Source organism: Agrilus planipennis, unplaced genomic scaffold, assembly GCF_000699045.2.
Source record: "Agrilus planipennis isolate EAB-ADULT unplaced genomic scaffold, Apla_2.0 scaffold172, whole genome shotgun sequence".
Taxonomy (NCBI): Eukaryota; Metazoa; Arthropoda; class Insecta; order Coleoptera; family Buprestidae; genus Agrilus; species Agrilus planipennis.
Window position 1 is genome coordinate 609,839 of NW_020438999.1, and position 13,174 is coordinate 623,012.

At 31.1% G+C, this 13,174-nt stretch overlaps 2 protein-coding genes across 2 annotated transcripts in view; one reads left to right on the forward strand and one right to left on the reverse strand.

Moving 5' to 3' along the window:
- Window positions 1–1,117: 1,117 nt before the first annotated feature.
- On the reverse strand, window positions 1,118–5,944 carry LOC108737864 (phosphatidylinositol N-acetylglucosaminyltransferase subunit Q). The gene is made up of 6 exons (XM_018470996.2): window positions 5,340–5,944; window positions 5,046–5,282; window positions 4,670–4,950; window positions 2,135–2,327; window positions 1,959–2,073; window positions 1,118–1,403 (listed from the first exon to the last, which is right to left on the reverse strand). Exons 1-6 carry the CDS (start codon window positions 5,808–5,810, stop codon window positions 1,222–1,224), a joined length of 1,479 nt encoding a protein of 492 aa, XP_018326498.1. The 5' UTR covers window positions 5,811–5,944; the 3' UTR covers window positions 1,118–1,221.
- A 971-nt stretch (window positions 5,945–6,915) lies between these two features.
- Window positions 6,916–13,174, forward strand: part of LOC108737861 (DNA topoisomerase 3-alpha) — a 20,134-nt gene continuing 13,875 nt past the window's right edge. The window contains exons 1-9 of the mRNA XM_018470993.2: window positions 6,916–7,242; window positions 7,294–7,503; window positions 8,261–8,513; window positions 8,587–8,757; window positions 8,845–9,020; window positions 9,889–10,134; window positions 11,024–11,308; window positions 12,049–12,239; window positions 12,297–12,711. Of these exons, the coding sequence (XP_018326495.1) occupies window positions 7,078–7,242; window positions 7,294–7,503; window positions 8,261–8,513; window positions 8,587–8,757; window positions 8,845–9,020; window positions 9,889–10,134; window positions 11,024–11,308; window positions 12,049–12,239; window positions 12,297–12,711 (2,112 nt within the window). The 5' untranslated portion in view covers window positions 6,916–7,077. The remainder of the gene's footprint in view (window positions 7,243–7,293; window positions 7,504–8,260; window positions 8,514–8,586; window positions 8,758–8,844; window positions 9,021–9,888; window positions 10,135–11,023; window positions 11,309–12,048; window positions 12,240–12,296; window positions 12,712–13,174) is intronic.

A 13,174-nucleotide genomic window follows, 5' to 3' on the forward strand; every position in this document is an offset into this window, starting at 1 on the left:
GTCGCATTACAGCCGGCCGCGGAGTAGGGATAAAAGTGAAAGTCGCTCGGCAAAGCAGCCAAGGCCAATATGGCGACGCCCATGGCTCGCATGTGCTAACCGTGTAGCATTTATATATTGTCACTCATTCGTGCAAGTGCATGACAATTACATTTGTAGACTGTGAAACTCAAAGCGAAGATGAAATTATTTTGATAGAATAACTGAAGTTCAAAATGGTTCAATGATTTAAATAAATATTGTTTTGTTTTTAACATGCGTCTATTATCTGAACGATTGTATTTATTATGTATTCCGTACTCTTACATGCAGATTGAAATTAAAATTTATGGTTGGATATCTTGTCTACTATTGATTTCCCATTATCATTCCCATTTTCCAATTATTAAGATAAGATTAAGAACGCGATTTTAATTTTATTAATTAATACGCTAAACCGAATAATTTTCCGAAAATTTACAGTTAAATGCCTACAATCCGAAGTTTCATTTGCAACGTGGTTTTATAAAACCACACAATTGTTCTTTCGACATCACTTAAATCTGATTTGCGTGTGCTTAACCTTACATAATATCAACTGTTTCACTTAATTAATTTGAAATATATTTTCTTGTATTGTATGTAACACCAAAGATAATTTAAGAGGGTAAGAGATCGTTTTGTTTGCAGAATTTGGAAGCCAAACTAGCACAATCTCGTAATGGTTATCGTGAAAGATATACTTACGATAACGCAAGGTAAACACAAATAAAAATTGTGATTTAAAAAGCGACGAAGATTTTTCGAATAACACTTGACAAAAAACAAGATTTTGTTTATTTTTATAGAAATCGTCATTCTAACAGAGGTGCTTCTACTTCCATTCAGGGTGTCACTAAGTGACACTGTTGATGTCGAAGGGAAGAAAAAGGCCCCATAAAAACGTTCCAATAAAATCTGCAATCGTTCGTTCGAAAGCCGTCTTTTTTTATTGACAAATTATTAACAATTTGACATTAATTTATTTTTTATTATTGTAACTGTTAGAAAGAGATGCTTTTGTATTCCTTAATATATTCCTGTAAATATGTTAATGTGAGTAAATAAGAACATACAAAAACCTACTGATTTATTCTTTTTTAGTGTTCTTAATAAAATAAATACTTAAAAGTGTACAGCATATTTTAATAATGCACAAGGTCAATTCAGTCTTATAAGTACAAAATGCCAATGAACGGTTCATTAAAGTAAAACAGCGTGGAAGAGGTTTTTTATTAATGTACTCCATTTCACAGGAGGCAGCCTAGTTGAAGTGCTGGGTAAAATTAACGAAATGCTTTCTTTCAATGACAATTTAAGAAGAGTAGCGTGAAGTGTGAGGGGCAAATCGTCTTTTTGATGTACAATCTTCATTTTGACAGTTCCTAAAAGAAGTGATTAACAGTGAAAACAAATTACACAAGTAATAATATAGCGAACATTTTGATGTTTTACTAAAAAAAGTTGTTCCTGTAGTCTTATATACGAGCGGTAGAAGTTATATTTCTATTTACATATTTATTTAGCCGGTACATACATAATAATAATTATATATTTACTTCAACATTTTCTATTAATTAAATAGTTGCGGTGGTGCCCTTAATGGCCCGGGTGCGAACTCAGTTCAATCCACATGCTCAATAACTCGCAGCTGTGCTAACGTCTTAATGCTGGGAAGAGAAGTAACTTGCTAGATGGGAGAATGTCTCCACCTCAGTTTATATATATTCGTGAAGAGTTACGCGAAATAATATAATTTAATGTATGAAGTATAACTTCAGTGCCAGTTTACGGCAAGCAAATAACAAAAACTTTAATTAAATTATGATTATAAGCATCCAATGTCATTTAAGGCAATTTTTGTATCTATAAATAACTGAGATATTGCCCGTAAACGAAATGTTGGGAAGTCAAATATATTAGCTCTTTGGTTTACTTACCTGCTAGTAAGGAAGAATTGAAAATCCACAACAGAAATACATAAACAGGTAAATACTGCAACAGTTGTCGTGCATAAATAAGGATCCTACCCAACAATATTAGTCCAACTCGTAACTAAAACAATAAACCCGTTTGACTATAACTTTGTCGTTGTTAATTTAAAATTGAAACATACTGTAGTAAAAATGGAATAATACAAAAAAGTGGTTGGCCACAAGAATAACAATATTGTAAATCCTAGAGTACCAATAAAGAGCTGGTGATGACTATACTGATGAGAATCTATACGATTTCGCAAAGGATTATATTTACGACCAATAAAAAGAGGCCACAAAGAACCTAATCCAACGACCTGGACTCTGTACAGCCTAAAAAAATTAATACATTAATAAAATACTGTAATTTATTTCAAAGAATTCGCACTACAGTAATTGTAAGGAAAATCATTATCAGATATTAATTATTAGTATTTCCTAATTCAGAAAAATGAAAATTTTAAGTTAAATTCGATAATTAATTTAAACTAAAAACAATCACTATGGATAGTTTTACCAAAAGTTTTATTAGAATATTCTTAAAAAGTTTCCGGCACATTACCATTTTAAATGGAATAGTAAATCTTGTACTAACGTATTGAAACTAAAACAGCCCCATTAAGAGCTAATAATTAACAAGAATGAGTGGGGAGCCTTTTAACTCTTGAAATTTTCAAAACGAATAGCCTTTTACACATATTCACACCACTATGCAAAATTATATTGTTTTCATCTAAATTGTGATTAAAAGAAAAGCCAGTTTTTGTCTTTTTTGTTAATACTGTACAAATGTTTTATTCTTACGTTAATAGCTAATATATAGAAACAAACTGGCTTCTCTGAACACTGTATATCGCTTTATTATAATGTAGATGAAAACAGTGTTGACGTCTTGAAATAAAAGGCTGTCCCTATTAAAAAACTTAGCAATCAGTTAAGCCCTCACGCTCAATTAGAACCAAGTAAAATAATCAAAAAAAAAAAAACGGGTGTTTCATTCCCACCAGCCAGTAATGCTGGTGGGCGGGCAGTCCCTCCGGACTATGCCGGAAGGTAGGGCGGAAGGCCCTCTTCAGCCTACTTTCAGGAATCGTGGGAATGGGTGGGTGGTGGTTCGGGTGAGAAAGATGAGACGGACGAAATGAAGACAGAAGAGAGTGAAAGATTATCAGTGGAATATTACTGCCTCAGCATTTGCCTAAGTGATCCAAGGAAACCACAGAAAAACTTGGACCAAGGCAGACGGACCCGGAATCGAACCGGCGTCCTCCCGAATGCTAAGCAATGGTCTAGACCTCTAGGCCATGCCGCTCGGTGTAAAATAATCGCCTAGCATTAAGCTTTATAGATTCCCCCCTCAGCTATAAATAGACCTGCCCCAGTTTTAATACTTTAGTATAAGATTTACTCTATTACTTTAGAAATTGTCGCATTACTTAAATTTGTTTGGTGTTGTGTCTCCCTACAACCCTTATAGTACAAAATTCAGTAATTGTGTTTCACTGAATTCCAAATGATTATTAAGTTTTCGCATTTGATTTATTGTACTACTTTATTTGTAGAGTTTTTAACTTTATTATTGGTATTGTATTATACTATATACGATTTCAAAAAGTATTCGACATTTATTTAAATTGGTTCTTTTATGTGACAAACATTAAAATGTCCTATGATTTACTATTAAAATTATCTTCACGTTTACATTTATAAACTACAACAATAAAGTTTACAAAGGAAGAAGAAAATCGTTCAAAGAAAGGATCAAGGAAGGTTTTGAATTTTAACATTGAAAAAGAAAAACTAATTCAACATATATCTACCTTTTAAATGAAAACCATAATTTTAATGATGCACTATAAACAGGCTCACAGCCATGAACTTTTTCAGGGAGAGCATAATTGCTTAACAGTTAAGAAGCGAATGAAATCTCAGAAAATTTAAGCAATATAATTATTACATTTGAATGAAAACTGAGGATCATAAACGATATTATACAGGAATGTATATATCCGTCAAAATACAAATCTGGATAAGAAATAATCTTTAAAATTCCAAAGATAAAGCATGTACGTTTATTCGTATGTAATTATTCCACATTAGGCCCATTTTTGATCATAAGATACAAATTACAGGATTCAATTCTTTAAGGTTGTCGATATCTGATATAGTGGTCATTCAGAGAAGTAACCAAGAACAATAAAAAGTTTATATTCATTATTATAAAAACATATTAAGTTTCTCATAGAAAAGAATAAACTTAGTAGAAAATACTACAAATGGCGCAGTAAACGCCATCTGTAGCACGATGCTACATTTTAGGATTACGTATGCTCCAACAAGGTCCACTTGTGTGGATATCTACTTCTTGAAAACGAATCCCGGCGTAGCCAACCTCAACGTGATAGGCACGTTAGCTTAATCGAATAAAATAATTCGAAGTGGTCTGGATTCTGTCGAAACTGCCAGACGCGGATCGCGATTTCGATCTTTTTGGATCTCATCAGCGCGCGCAGGCAGCTCCGACAGAACAAACCAACTTTTACCTGCTGTCTTAACAGTGCGTTTTAGAAATTTCGAATTATTTTATTCGATTACTTTTGATAATTTACACCTCAATGATCAATGGTTTAAAACAAATATTTAAGCAAATATTAAGTGAAATTAAAAAAAAATACCTGGCAGCATATACATAAATGCAGTACACATGTAATGTAGAAAACCTTACAAAGTCTTCAACTAAGGCAATTTGAAAAGTAATTCCTAAAGAGCCTGGTATAATAAGTAGATGGAAAATGTAGTGCAGGTATGGCCTCATTGAATACAAAAATGCTCTCCACAGTGATAAATTATACAAGAAGAATGATCCTAACGTCTTGTTAAATGCATAGTTCAATTTTAAACCAATAGGAGAACCCATTAAAAAAATAAGCAGTTGTTTTACACCTTGTACAATTCTCTAAAATAAAGAAATAATAAACAATCATCATAAAATTACAACAAACTGCTCATTACTATAAAAAACTGAATAATTAAATAAATTAAATAACTTACTTCTGCCGATTCTTCAACAAAAGAAATTATCTCATCTTCATATGTTAATGCTGTATATAATACTAAGATTCCTAAAAGAAAGTCAAGCAATCGAGACACTAAAATATTACCAGTTTGCAAACTCAACTTTTTCTCAAGCTTTATTTGTAAAAATGTCACTTGCAAATTCTCAATTATACTTTGAAAATGAGTTGCTGTTTCAGAATATTTACAAAAACCAGAAATATTGATAAACACCTGGATAGAAAAAATTACATTAATGTTTAAATAAAAAGAATAGTATAACATTTTTACCTTTCTGAATACATTCAGTAGGCATAATAAAAAATTTATAAAAATAATGAATATAACCCTTTTATGGTTATTGCACTTGTTAGAATTTGTAGTCTTTATAGCAGACATAAGTACATCAAAATGTATTCCATAGTCATCGTTTTTGTAAGAAGTTATTTCAGACTTGGCAAAGATCTTAAAACCATAGTTCACACAAATCTTAATATACTCTTCTTTTTGGTTTACAATATTTATTGTTCCATCATTTAAATTTACATGAATCCATTCAGAGCCATCAGCGGTTTTTGCAAAATTATTTTTTTCTGGGATCACTTCACTACAGTAGCCAATACTTTTAGCAGAGTAATTAACCAAATTACAATTTGTTATATAAAATGAAACGTTGTCATCATAACTTTCTGAAAAACCTTCTAACATTCCTATTTGATTAAAGCATAGTATATCTGGTATAAAAATAAAGGCAGTTTTCATTTTTCTTTCTTGTTCAAAGACGCCTTTTATTACTATACTATTATCAGATTTTATTTAATAGCCAAATAGGTATGAAATTTTATTACGATATTTTAGAATGTACAATAATAATATTCTAGGTTATATTGATTATAATAATTATAATAATATTTTTAAATATTGCAATATAATAATATGTATTTATTAGCCAATGATCGGAAAATGATTATACCATAGACAAATCATACCAATCATACCGTTACATTTTTTCTTTCTTATCATTGGGTTTTCATCTACAAGTACACCAAGTAGACCTAGAGGTTATGTATCATAGATAAGTTATGTATTATGCGTATAATGTCATAACCCCTTCATGACAGATGAATGATGGATGGTCGTAACCATAGACATATATTAATGGACGTGCCTTAGCCCATAGACATAAATTAATGGACATGCCTTAGCCGTATGTTGTTGTAATAATTTCTTGATTTGAAAGTGAGGGAGATGGCGTCTAGTTTCGGACTAGTGCTATCTCTTTCATGACACGCTTACGCACTATCGTGAGAGAGATGGATATTGTCCGAAACTTCATTCCATCTCTTTCTTTCGTTGTACCACAATTCTGACCGATAAGGCACGTCCATTAGTAGACGTCGATGGTCATAACCATAGACATAGATTAATGGACGTGCCTTAGTCGTATGTCGTTGTAATAATTTCTTGGTTTGAAAAGTCAGGGAGATGGCGTATGGTTTCGGACTAGTGCTATCTCTTTCATGACACGCTTACACACTATCGTAAGAGAGATGGATGTTGTCCGAAACTTCGTTCCATCTCTTTCCATCGACGTTTACTAATGGACATGCCTTAGCGGTCAGAATTGTGGTACAACAAAAGAATGAGATGGAACGAAGTTTCGGACAATATCCATCTCTCTGACGATAATGCGTAAGCGTGTCATGAAAAGATAGCATAAGTCCGAAACAATACGTCATCTCCCTCACTTTTCAAGACAAGAAATTATTACAAGGACATACGGCTAAGCCACGTCCATTAATATATGTCTATGATAGCCACTATCCTTTGTATATCAAATATCAATTATCTATGTTCATATCGATACCGTAACTTGACCGTAACCTTAAAATATTACCAAAATATTCATAAAATAGAAAATAAACAACATAATCGGCAAACACAAATGCACACATTACTCTACTTAATGCTTTAATTTTAATGTTTTTTTATAGTTAGTGATATTAATATAAAATGTTTACCAATATAAATGGGAATCTTAAAAGCTACGAATGTTTTATTTTTTGTGCATAAGTGTTTCTGTAGCAGCAAAGCAGCAAAGAAAAATACCGCAATGAAATATCTTAATGTAGCAGAAAAAAATGATGCTGCAAAAAATATTGCCAGTATTCTTTCAAGGGGAGCCAGTACTCGAGTATGTGTTGTTATTTATCATCTTTAATTTTAATAATGGTCGTTATTTTAGAGAGAAGGTTTTTCTAAGTTCAATAAAATTTATGAATTTAATGCAACCGTTTTTGGTCAACCAGCACAAATGGTTATGACTTCAGTATCTGGACATTTGATGAATTATGAATTTGGTGTTGCATTTAAGAGTTGGCAATCTACTAGTCCTTTGTCCCTGTTTGATGCACCTATTTACAAGAATTGTTCAGCAGACTACTCAAATATAAAGGTACATTTTTATAATTAAAAAACTAGTTCTTTAGCTTTCTTGGTGGGCCTTAACAGGTAGACTCCAAACTTTCTTCTGGGTTGTTTTGCCATGGCATACAGAATTTTACTTTTCATATTTAAACTGTATATTCATTTATTTTATTTATTTACTTAATTTAGCCTATTAATCAATTTACATATTTGAAAATCAAACAAGATATTTGTGTAATGTACAATGGACAATGAAGAAGTAATCGAAGCTGTAAATGGTTATTTTGAGGAGCTTGACGAATCAGTCTATAGAGATGGCATTAATAGACTGGAACACCGCTATGAGAAATGTATCAGCCTTGGAGGAGATTATGTTGAGANTACAAAATAAAATTATAAATGAAATATTGAAGAGTAAAAAGAAACTTAATTCATGAAATTTGTGAAATTAATATAATCAATAGTTTAGAATTAATTAAAATTAAAAAATTCAAACAATTTATTGTTTCCATGACACAATTTTTATTTTAAGGAATGATAATTTAAAAAACTGAATTGCTTTAAGTGAACAATCAACTGGTTAAACAATACAATACCAATATAGTCCATTTTTCTTTTCTTACCATTTAATTTAATAGCAGGAAGTGGAAGAATTTTATTTCTAGTATTTTTTATATCTTCTTTGTGGCAACACTTCTTATGTCTATCCTCTCCTGTTTATGCTTCAATTTATTATTACAAACACAGTCAGAAACCATTTAGTTTGTTTTCTTTTTTATTTAAAGAGAACTCTTGAAAGAGAAATTCGTTCATGTGATGGTTTGATTATTTGGACCGATTGTGATAGAGAAGGAGAAAACATTGGCTATGAAATAATTGATGTTTGCAAAAATACCAAACCAAATATAAGAGTTTATCGTGCCACATTTTCTGAAATTACAGCTGTTTCTGTCTTTAGAGCTCTTAATAATTTAGGCCAGCCAAATAAGAACGTTAGTGATGCAGTAGATGTTAGACAAGAACTGGATCTAAGAACTGGTAATTATTACTTTTTGTCAAGTGGTGCATGTAACTTTCAAAAACAGATTAAACAGAAATAAATGTTATTTAGGGGCTGCATTTACCCGACTTCAAACATTGCGTTTGCAAAAAGTTTTCCCTCAAAAATTAGCAGATAAGTTGATAAGCTATGGTTCCTGCCAATTTCCTACTTTAGGTTTTGTAGTAGAACGTTACAAAGCTATTGAAGACTTTATATCTGAACCATTTTGGAGAATAAAAAGTAAGTGTGTAAAGCAGTGATATTAAATATTTAAATTTTGATTAATGATATGATTATTAAATCATTATTAATTGATATATGAAACAGTGAATCACAAGAAAGAAGATCTCACAGTGGATTATAATTGGAAACGAGATCGGTTGTTTGATAAAAAAGCTTGTCAGGCTTTTTTAGATATTTGTCAAGAGCACAGTATTGCAACAGTTGAGAATATTGAAAGTAAACCTAAAAATAAATGGAGACCTGTGCCTTTAGATACTGTGGTAAGTATCACACACTTTATTTATGTATTGATTTATCGATCCAACAGCAGATGGAAGATTATAGCATTAATATATAGTTGGAATAGAAAGAGAATATTGAAGTTATGAAAATAATTATAACCAAAAGAACTTATTCCAATTAACCATACCACTTTTAGCCAATGCGGGCACTTGTCCGCAGCCCCTTTTAATTGAAAGTGTTGTAGGTAATTGGGTTAGGTCTTTTTTGAAATAATAAATAAAATATTTCTCCAATCAAGGTCTCTATAATTTAAGGAAGCTTTAAGTTACAAACAAAAATAACACCGTTAAAGTTTATTGTTTGCAATGATCATTTCATTACCTCAGTGGCTTCTTCATGTAGAAGAAATACTAATATTTTCGAATTTTTGAAACACTCCTTGAAGACTTCAATGGTAGTTGATTTTAGTTACTTAGGATTTATTTATTTATATAACAACTGTTCTTTTCTATAATTTTTAATTTTTTCATTATGGTTTTGGTTGGTATCGTGTTTAATGGTGATCGAGAGGGGGGGGTTAATGATAGTTGCTGAGAAATTTGTAAATTTTTATAAGTTACTATAGAATACAAATGTTTTTTTTTAAGTTTAATATCAAAATAAAACTGGGCAATATATTATTTGTAGGAATATATAGTGTTCAATTAAAAATAACGAAGTTAATGTTGTAAACTGGAAACCCACCTTCTTGTGACGAACTTGATTGGAAAAATATTCTACATGTTTGAAATATTTCCTTATATTTCCAATGTTAACGTTATAATCTTTTAATCATGAACTGTCTTGTCTACATATACATATTTGCACTTTTAATGTTGAAGATTTTTTATTAATATTTCGTCGTAGGAGTTTGAAAAGAATGCCTCAAGAAAACTTAAAATAAATGCCAAAGACGCTATGAAAATTGCTGAGAAGTTATACACCCAAGGTTATATTAGTTATCCTCGTACTGAAACTAATATCTTCCCTAAAGAACTTAATTTAAGAAATCTGGTTGAACAACAGGTGAATGATAATAATTGGGGTCCGTTTGCTCAGAGAATCATAAACGAAGGAGGGCCTAATCCTCGACAAGGTCGAAAATCCGATCAGGTAAGTTGAATTATTTCTTTCCATTTCTTAAGTAAAATTTGAAGAGGTCTGTAATATATGTACGTTTAATTCCAAATAGAGAAATACGTTTCAAATCAAAGTAAAGTGCAAACTTAAGTGTGTAATGACGTAAAAATATTTTCAAATATGGCGGATTTTGTTATGCCGGAACTTTACCCTAACTTGGTTAATTTAAATGGAACCCCCTGTATTATTGCATTTTTAAACTCCCTAGATCTAGATCACACGTTCTGAAATTATTTTACAAAATTTGATGTTTATAGTTCTTTGGGTCACTTTGGATATCTCCGAATCGAAAACACTTAGAAGGATGTGGCTTTTACGTTTCTTTTTTGAAAAGGATCCCTTAATTACAAATATTAGAAAGGGACATACCTTTAAATACTATAAAATTTATCTATACCAATATTTGCATATTCAAGCAGGAATAGTATTTTTTTTAAAGGAACACCATAATTTTTTCGGAATGTGCAATGTAAAATGATTTTTTTTACTGGTATAGGGTTGTTGGTATCTGTTTCCAAAAGTTTCTGAGAAATTTGAAACTTTCTGGAAATTTTAAATAATATTCTAATATCGCTTTAGTCGTTATTGCCTTTTGACGTTTTCTTTTTCTGCGAAAACTTAAATCGTTTGTGTATTGCGGGAGGCGAGCATTTCTACCACTAAGCTGTTTATGCTTGTTATAAGTCTTTGGAGAAATTATGAGATAAAAATTTGCATTTATTGTATCCACTGATGAAGGATTTTGAAAAACATGCATAACAGTTAATTTGTTATATTAATAGCTAGCATTGAGTTTTGATTTTATATTTTATAATGTACTAACGCGCTATTATATTTCACAGTTTTGGTAATTTGGTTGTAGGCCCATCCGCCCATTCATCCCACAAAATACGTAAATACCTTGACAGGTAACGACCAGAGAGTTTACGAGTACATAGTGCGACATTTTTTAGCGTGTGTTAGTAAGGACGCGGTTGGTCATGAAACCACGGTGCATGTGGACATAGCCAACGAAAAATTCGTAGCCAAAGGTTTAATGATACTCGAAAAAAATTATTTGGAAATTTACATTTACGAAAAATGGAACGCTAAGGAAATTCACATTTATCAAGTTGGTGAAACTTTTACACCTACCGAATTAACTATGGTAATAATACTTACTTATTTTATATTATTTGGTTGGTTTGATGTTTTATTTTATCTATAAATTGTTGATTTTTGATTAAGCTATGCATTTTTTAAATAAGACAGTATGTAGTGTGTGGTGCGGGAATTTTTTTTTGCGAATTGCGGCACCTATATTTCTATTCTTCTTTCCCAACAACTTTTATCCCAAAAATATAAAATGCGTCATACATATGATTTAATCCACTGTAAATAACTAGTGTGGAAAAAATGCTTTTATATGCCTACAAAAAGTTTTTGCTGTTTAGTATTTCTTTAAACAGTACATGTCGGATGCCGGTATTGAAGGGAATGGAATGACCTATTTCAAACATTTTTCATCTAACTCAGCAGTCCAAATTTTCCAAGATGACTTGAAATACATACTTTAGATTTTTGATAATAATCACTTAACAAATTTTAAAAGTAATGACTTCTTAATGTTGATTATTTCTAAAGTTATAAAAAATATTATGCTTTTTTATCTTAGTGCGTTATTAAAATGGAAAAGAAGTATGCTATTTTGATTATTATCCAATATTTACTTATTGCTCCAGCTTTTCAAATTTAATTGTAATCAAAAGTTGTTTTCAGTTCATTTAATTTTTTTGATAAAAGTTTTGCATTTATAGAGAGATTTTTATAACTAATGTCGCTAGTTATGTCACTATTGAAACAAATGTATGAACTGTGTTGGCAATTGTAACACTAATCTAATATTAGGTGGAAAGCAGTACGAATCCTCCAAAACTTTTAACTGAAGCAGATTTGATAGCCCTTATGGAAAAACATGGTATAGGTACAGATGCTACTCATGCCGAACACATAGATACGATAAAAACCCGTGAATATGTAGGATTACAGGAAAACATCTATTTTGTACCAGGGACATTGGGAATGGGCCTAGTTGAAGGGTACTAAAAAATCATAAGTGTAATTTTTATATATTTTTTATTAATTTGTTTTTATAGATACAATAATATTGGATTGGAAGTATCACTAGCTAAACCTAATTTGCGAGCAGAATTCGAAAATGATTTAAAGTTAATCTGTGAAGGTCGAAAAAATGCTGATGTTGTTCGTCGCGAGCAAATTGAAAAGTACAAGGCCGTTTTCAGAACTGTAATGGATAAAATGAACGAGATTGATAATTCATTAGCGAATAGATTGAATGATATTCCAATTCAAATCCAAGATAATATTAGTATGGAAGAACATAAACCTGTAATGAAATGTCCCAAATGCGGCAACGATATGATCGTGAAGACGCGCAAAAATGGGATGGGAAAATACATTTCTTGCAGCGCTTTTCCGAACTGTAAAAACTCGATTTGGTTTCCACTTACTGTTGAAACAGTAGACGTTTTGGATGAGGATTGTGTCACGGTAAGCGATTTATTAATTAAATTTTACAGGGTTAGATGCGGATAAGGTTTTATAATTATGTCAAATATCAATGCTTTTAATTATGAACCCTACTCACCTAACTGTTACTTAATCTATTTGTTATATTGTAACTAAATTCATACAACGTTAAATATATCATTATCCGTAATGCATAGTACTTTACATATGCCAATCAGAGAAACCTTTTCCATAATAGCCTAACATAAACGCTTGGTGCATAACATTTGCATATGCCAATCAACGAGCCTAATTTAACCCTTGATGCATAATTCTTATCCCTGTTGAATACCATTTTATCCTTGCCGTCAACAAGGGAAACATACAAATACAGTCAACTTTCTCTACCTTGTATATTAGTACATTTATTATATTCCAGCTCAATCAGTCCACATTTTGACATTGAATACCGTTGTCGATCATGTATACTTATATATATATATAT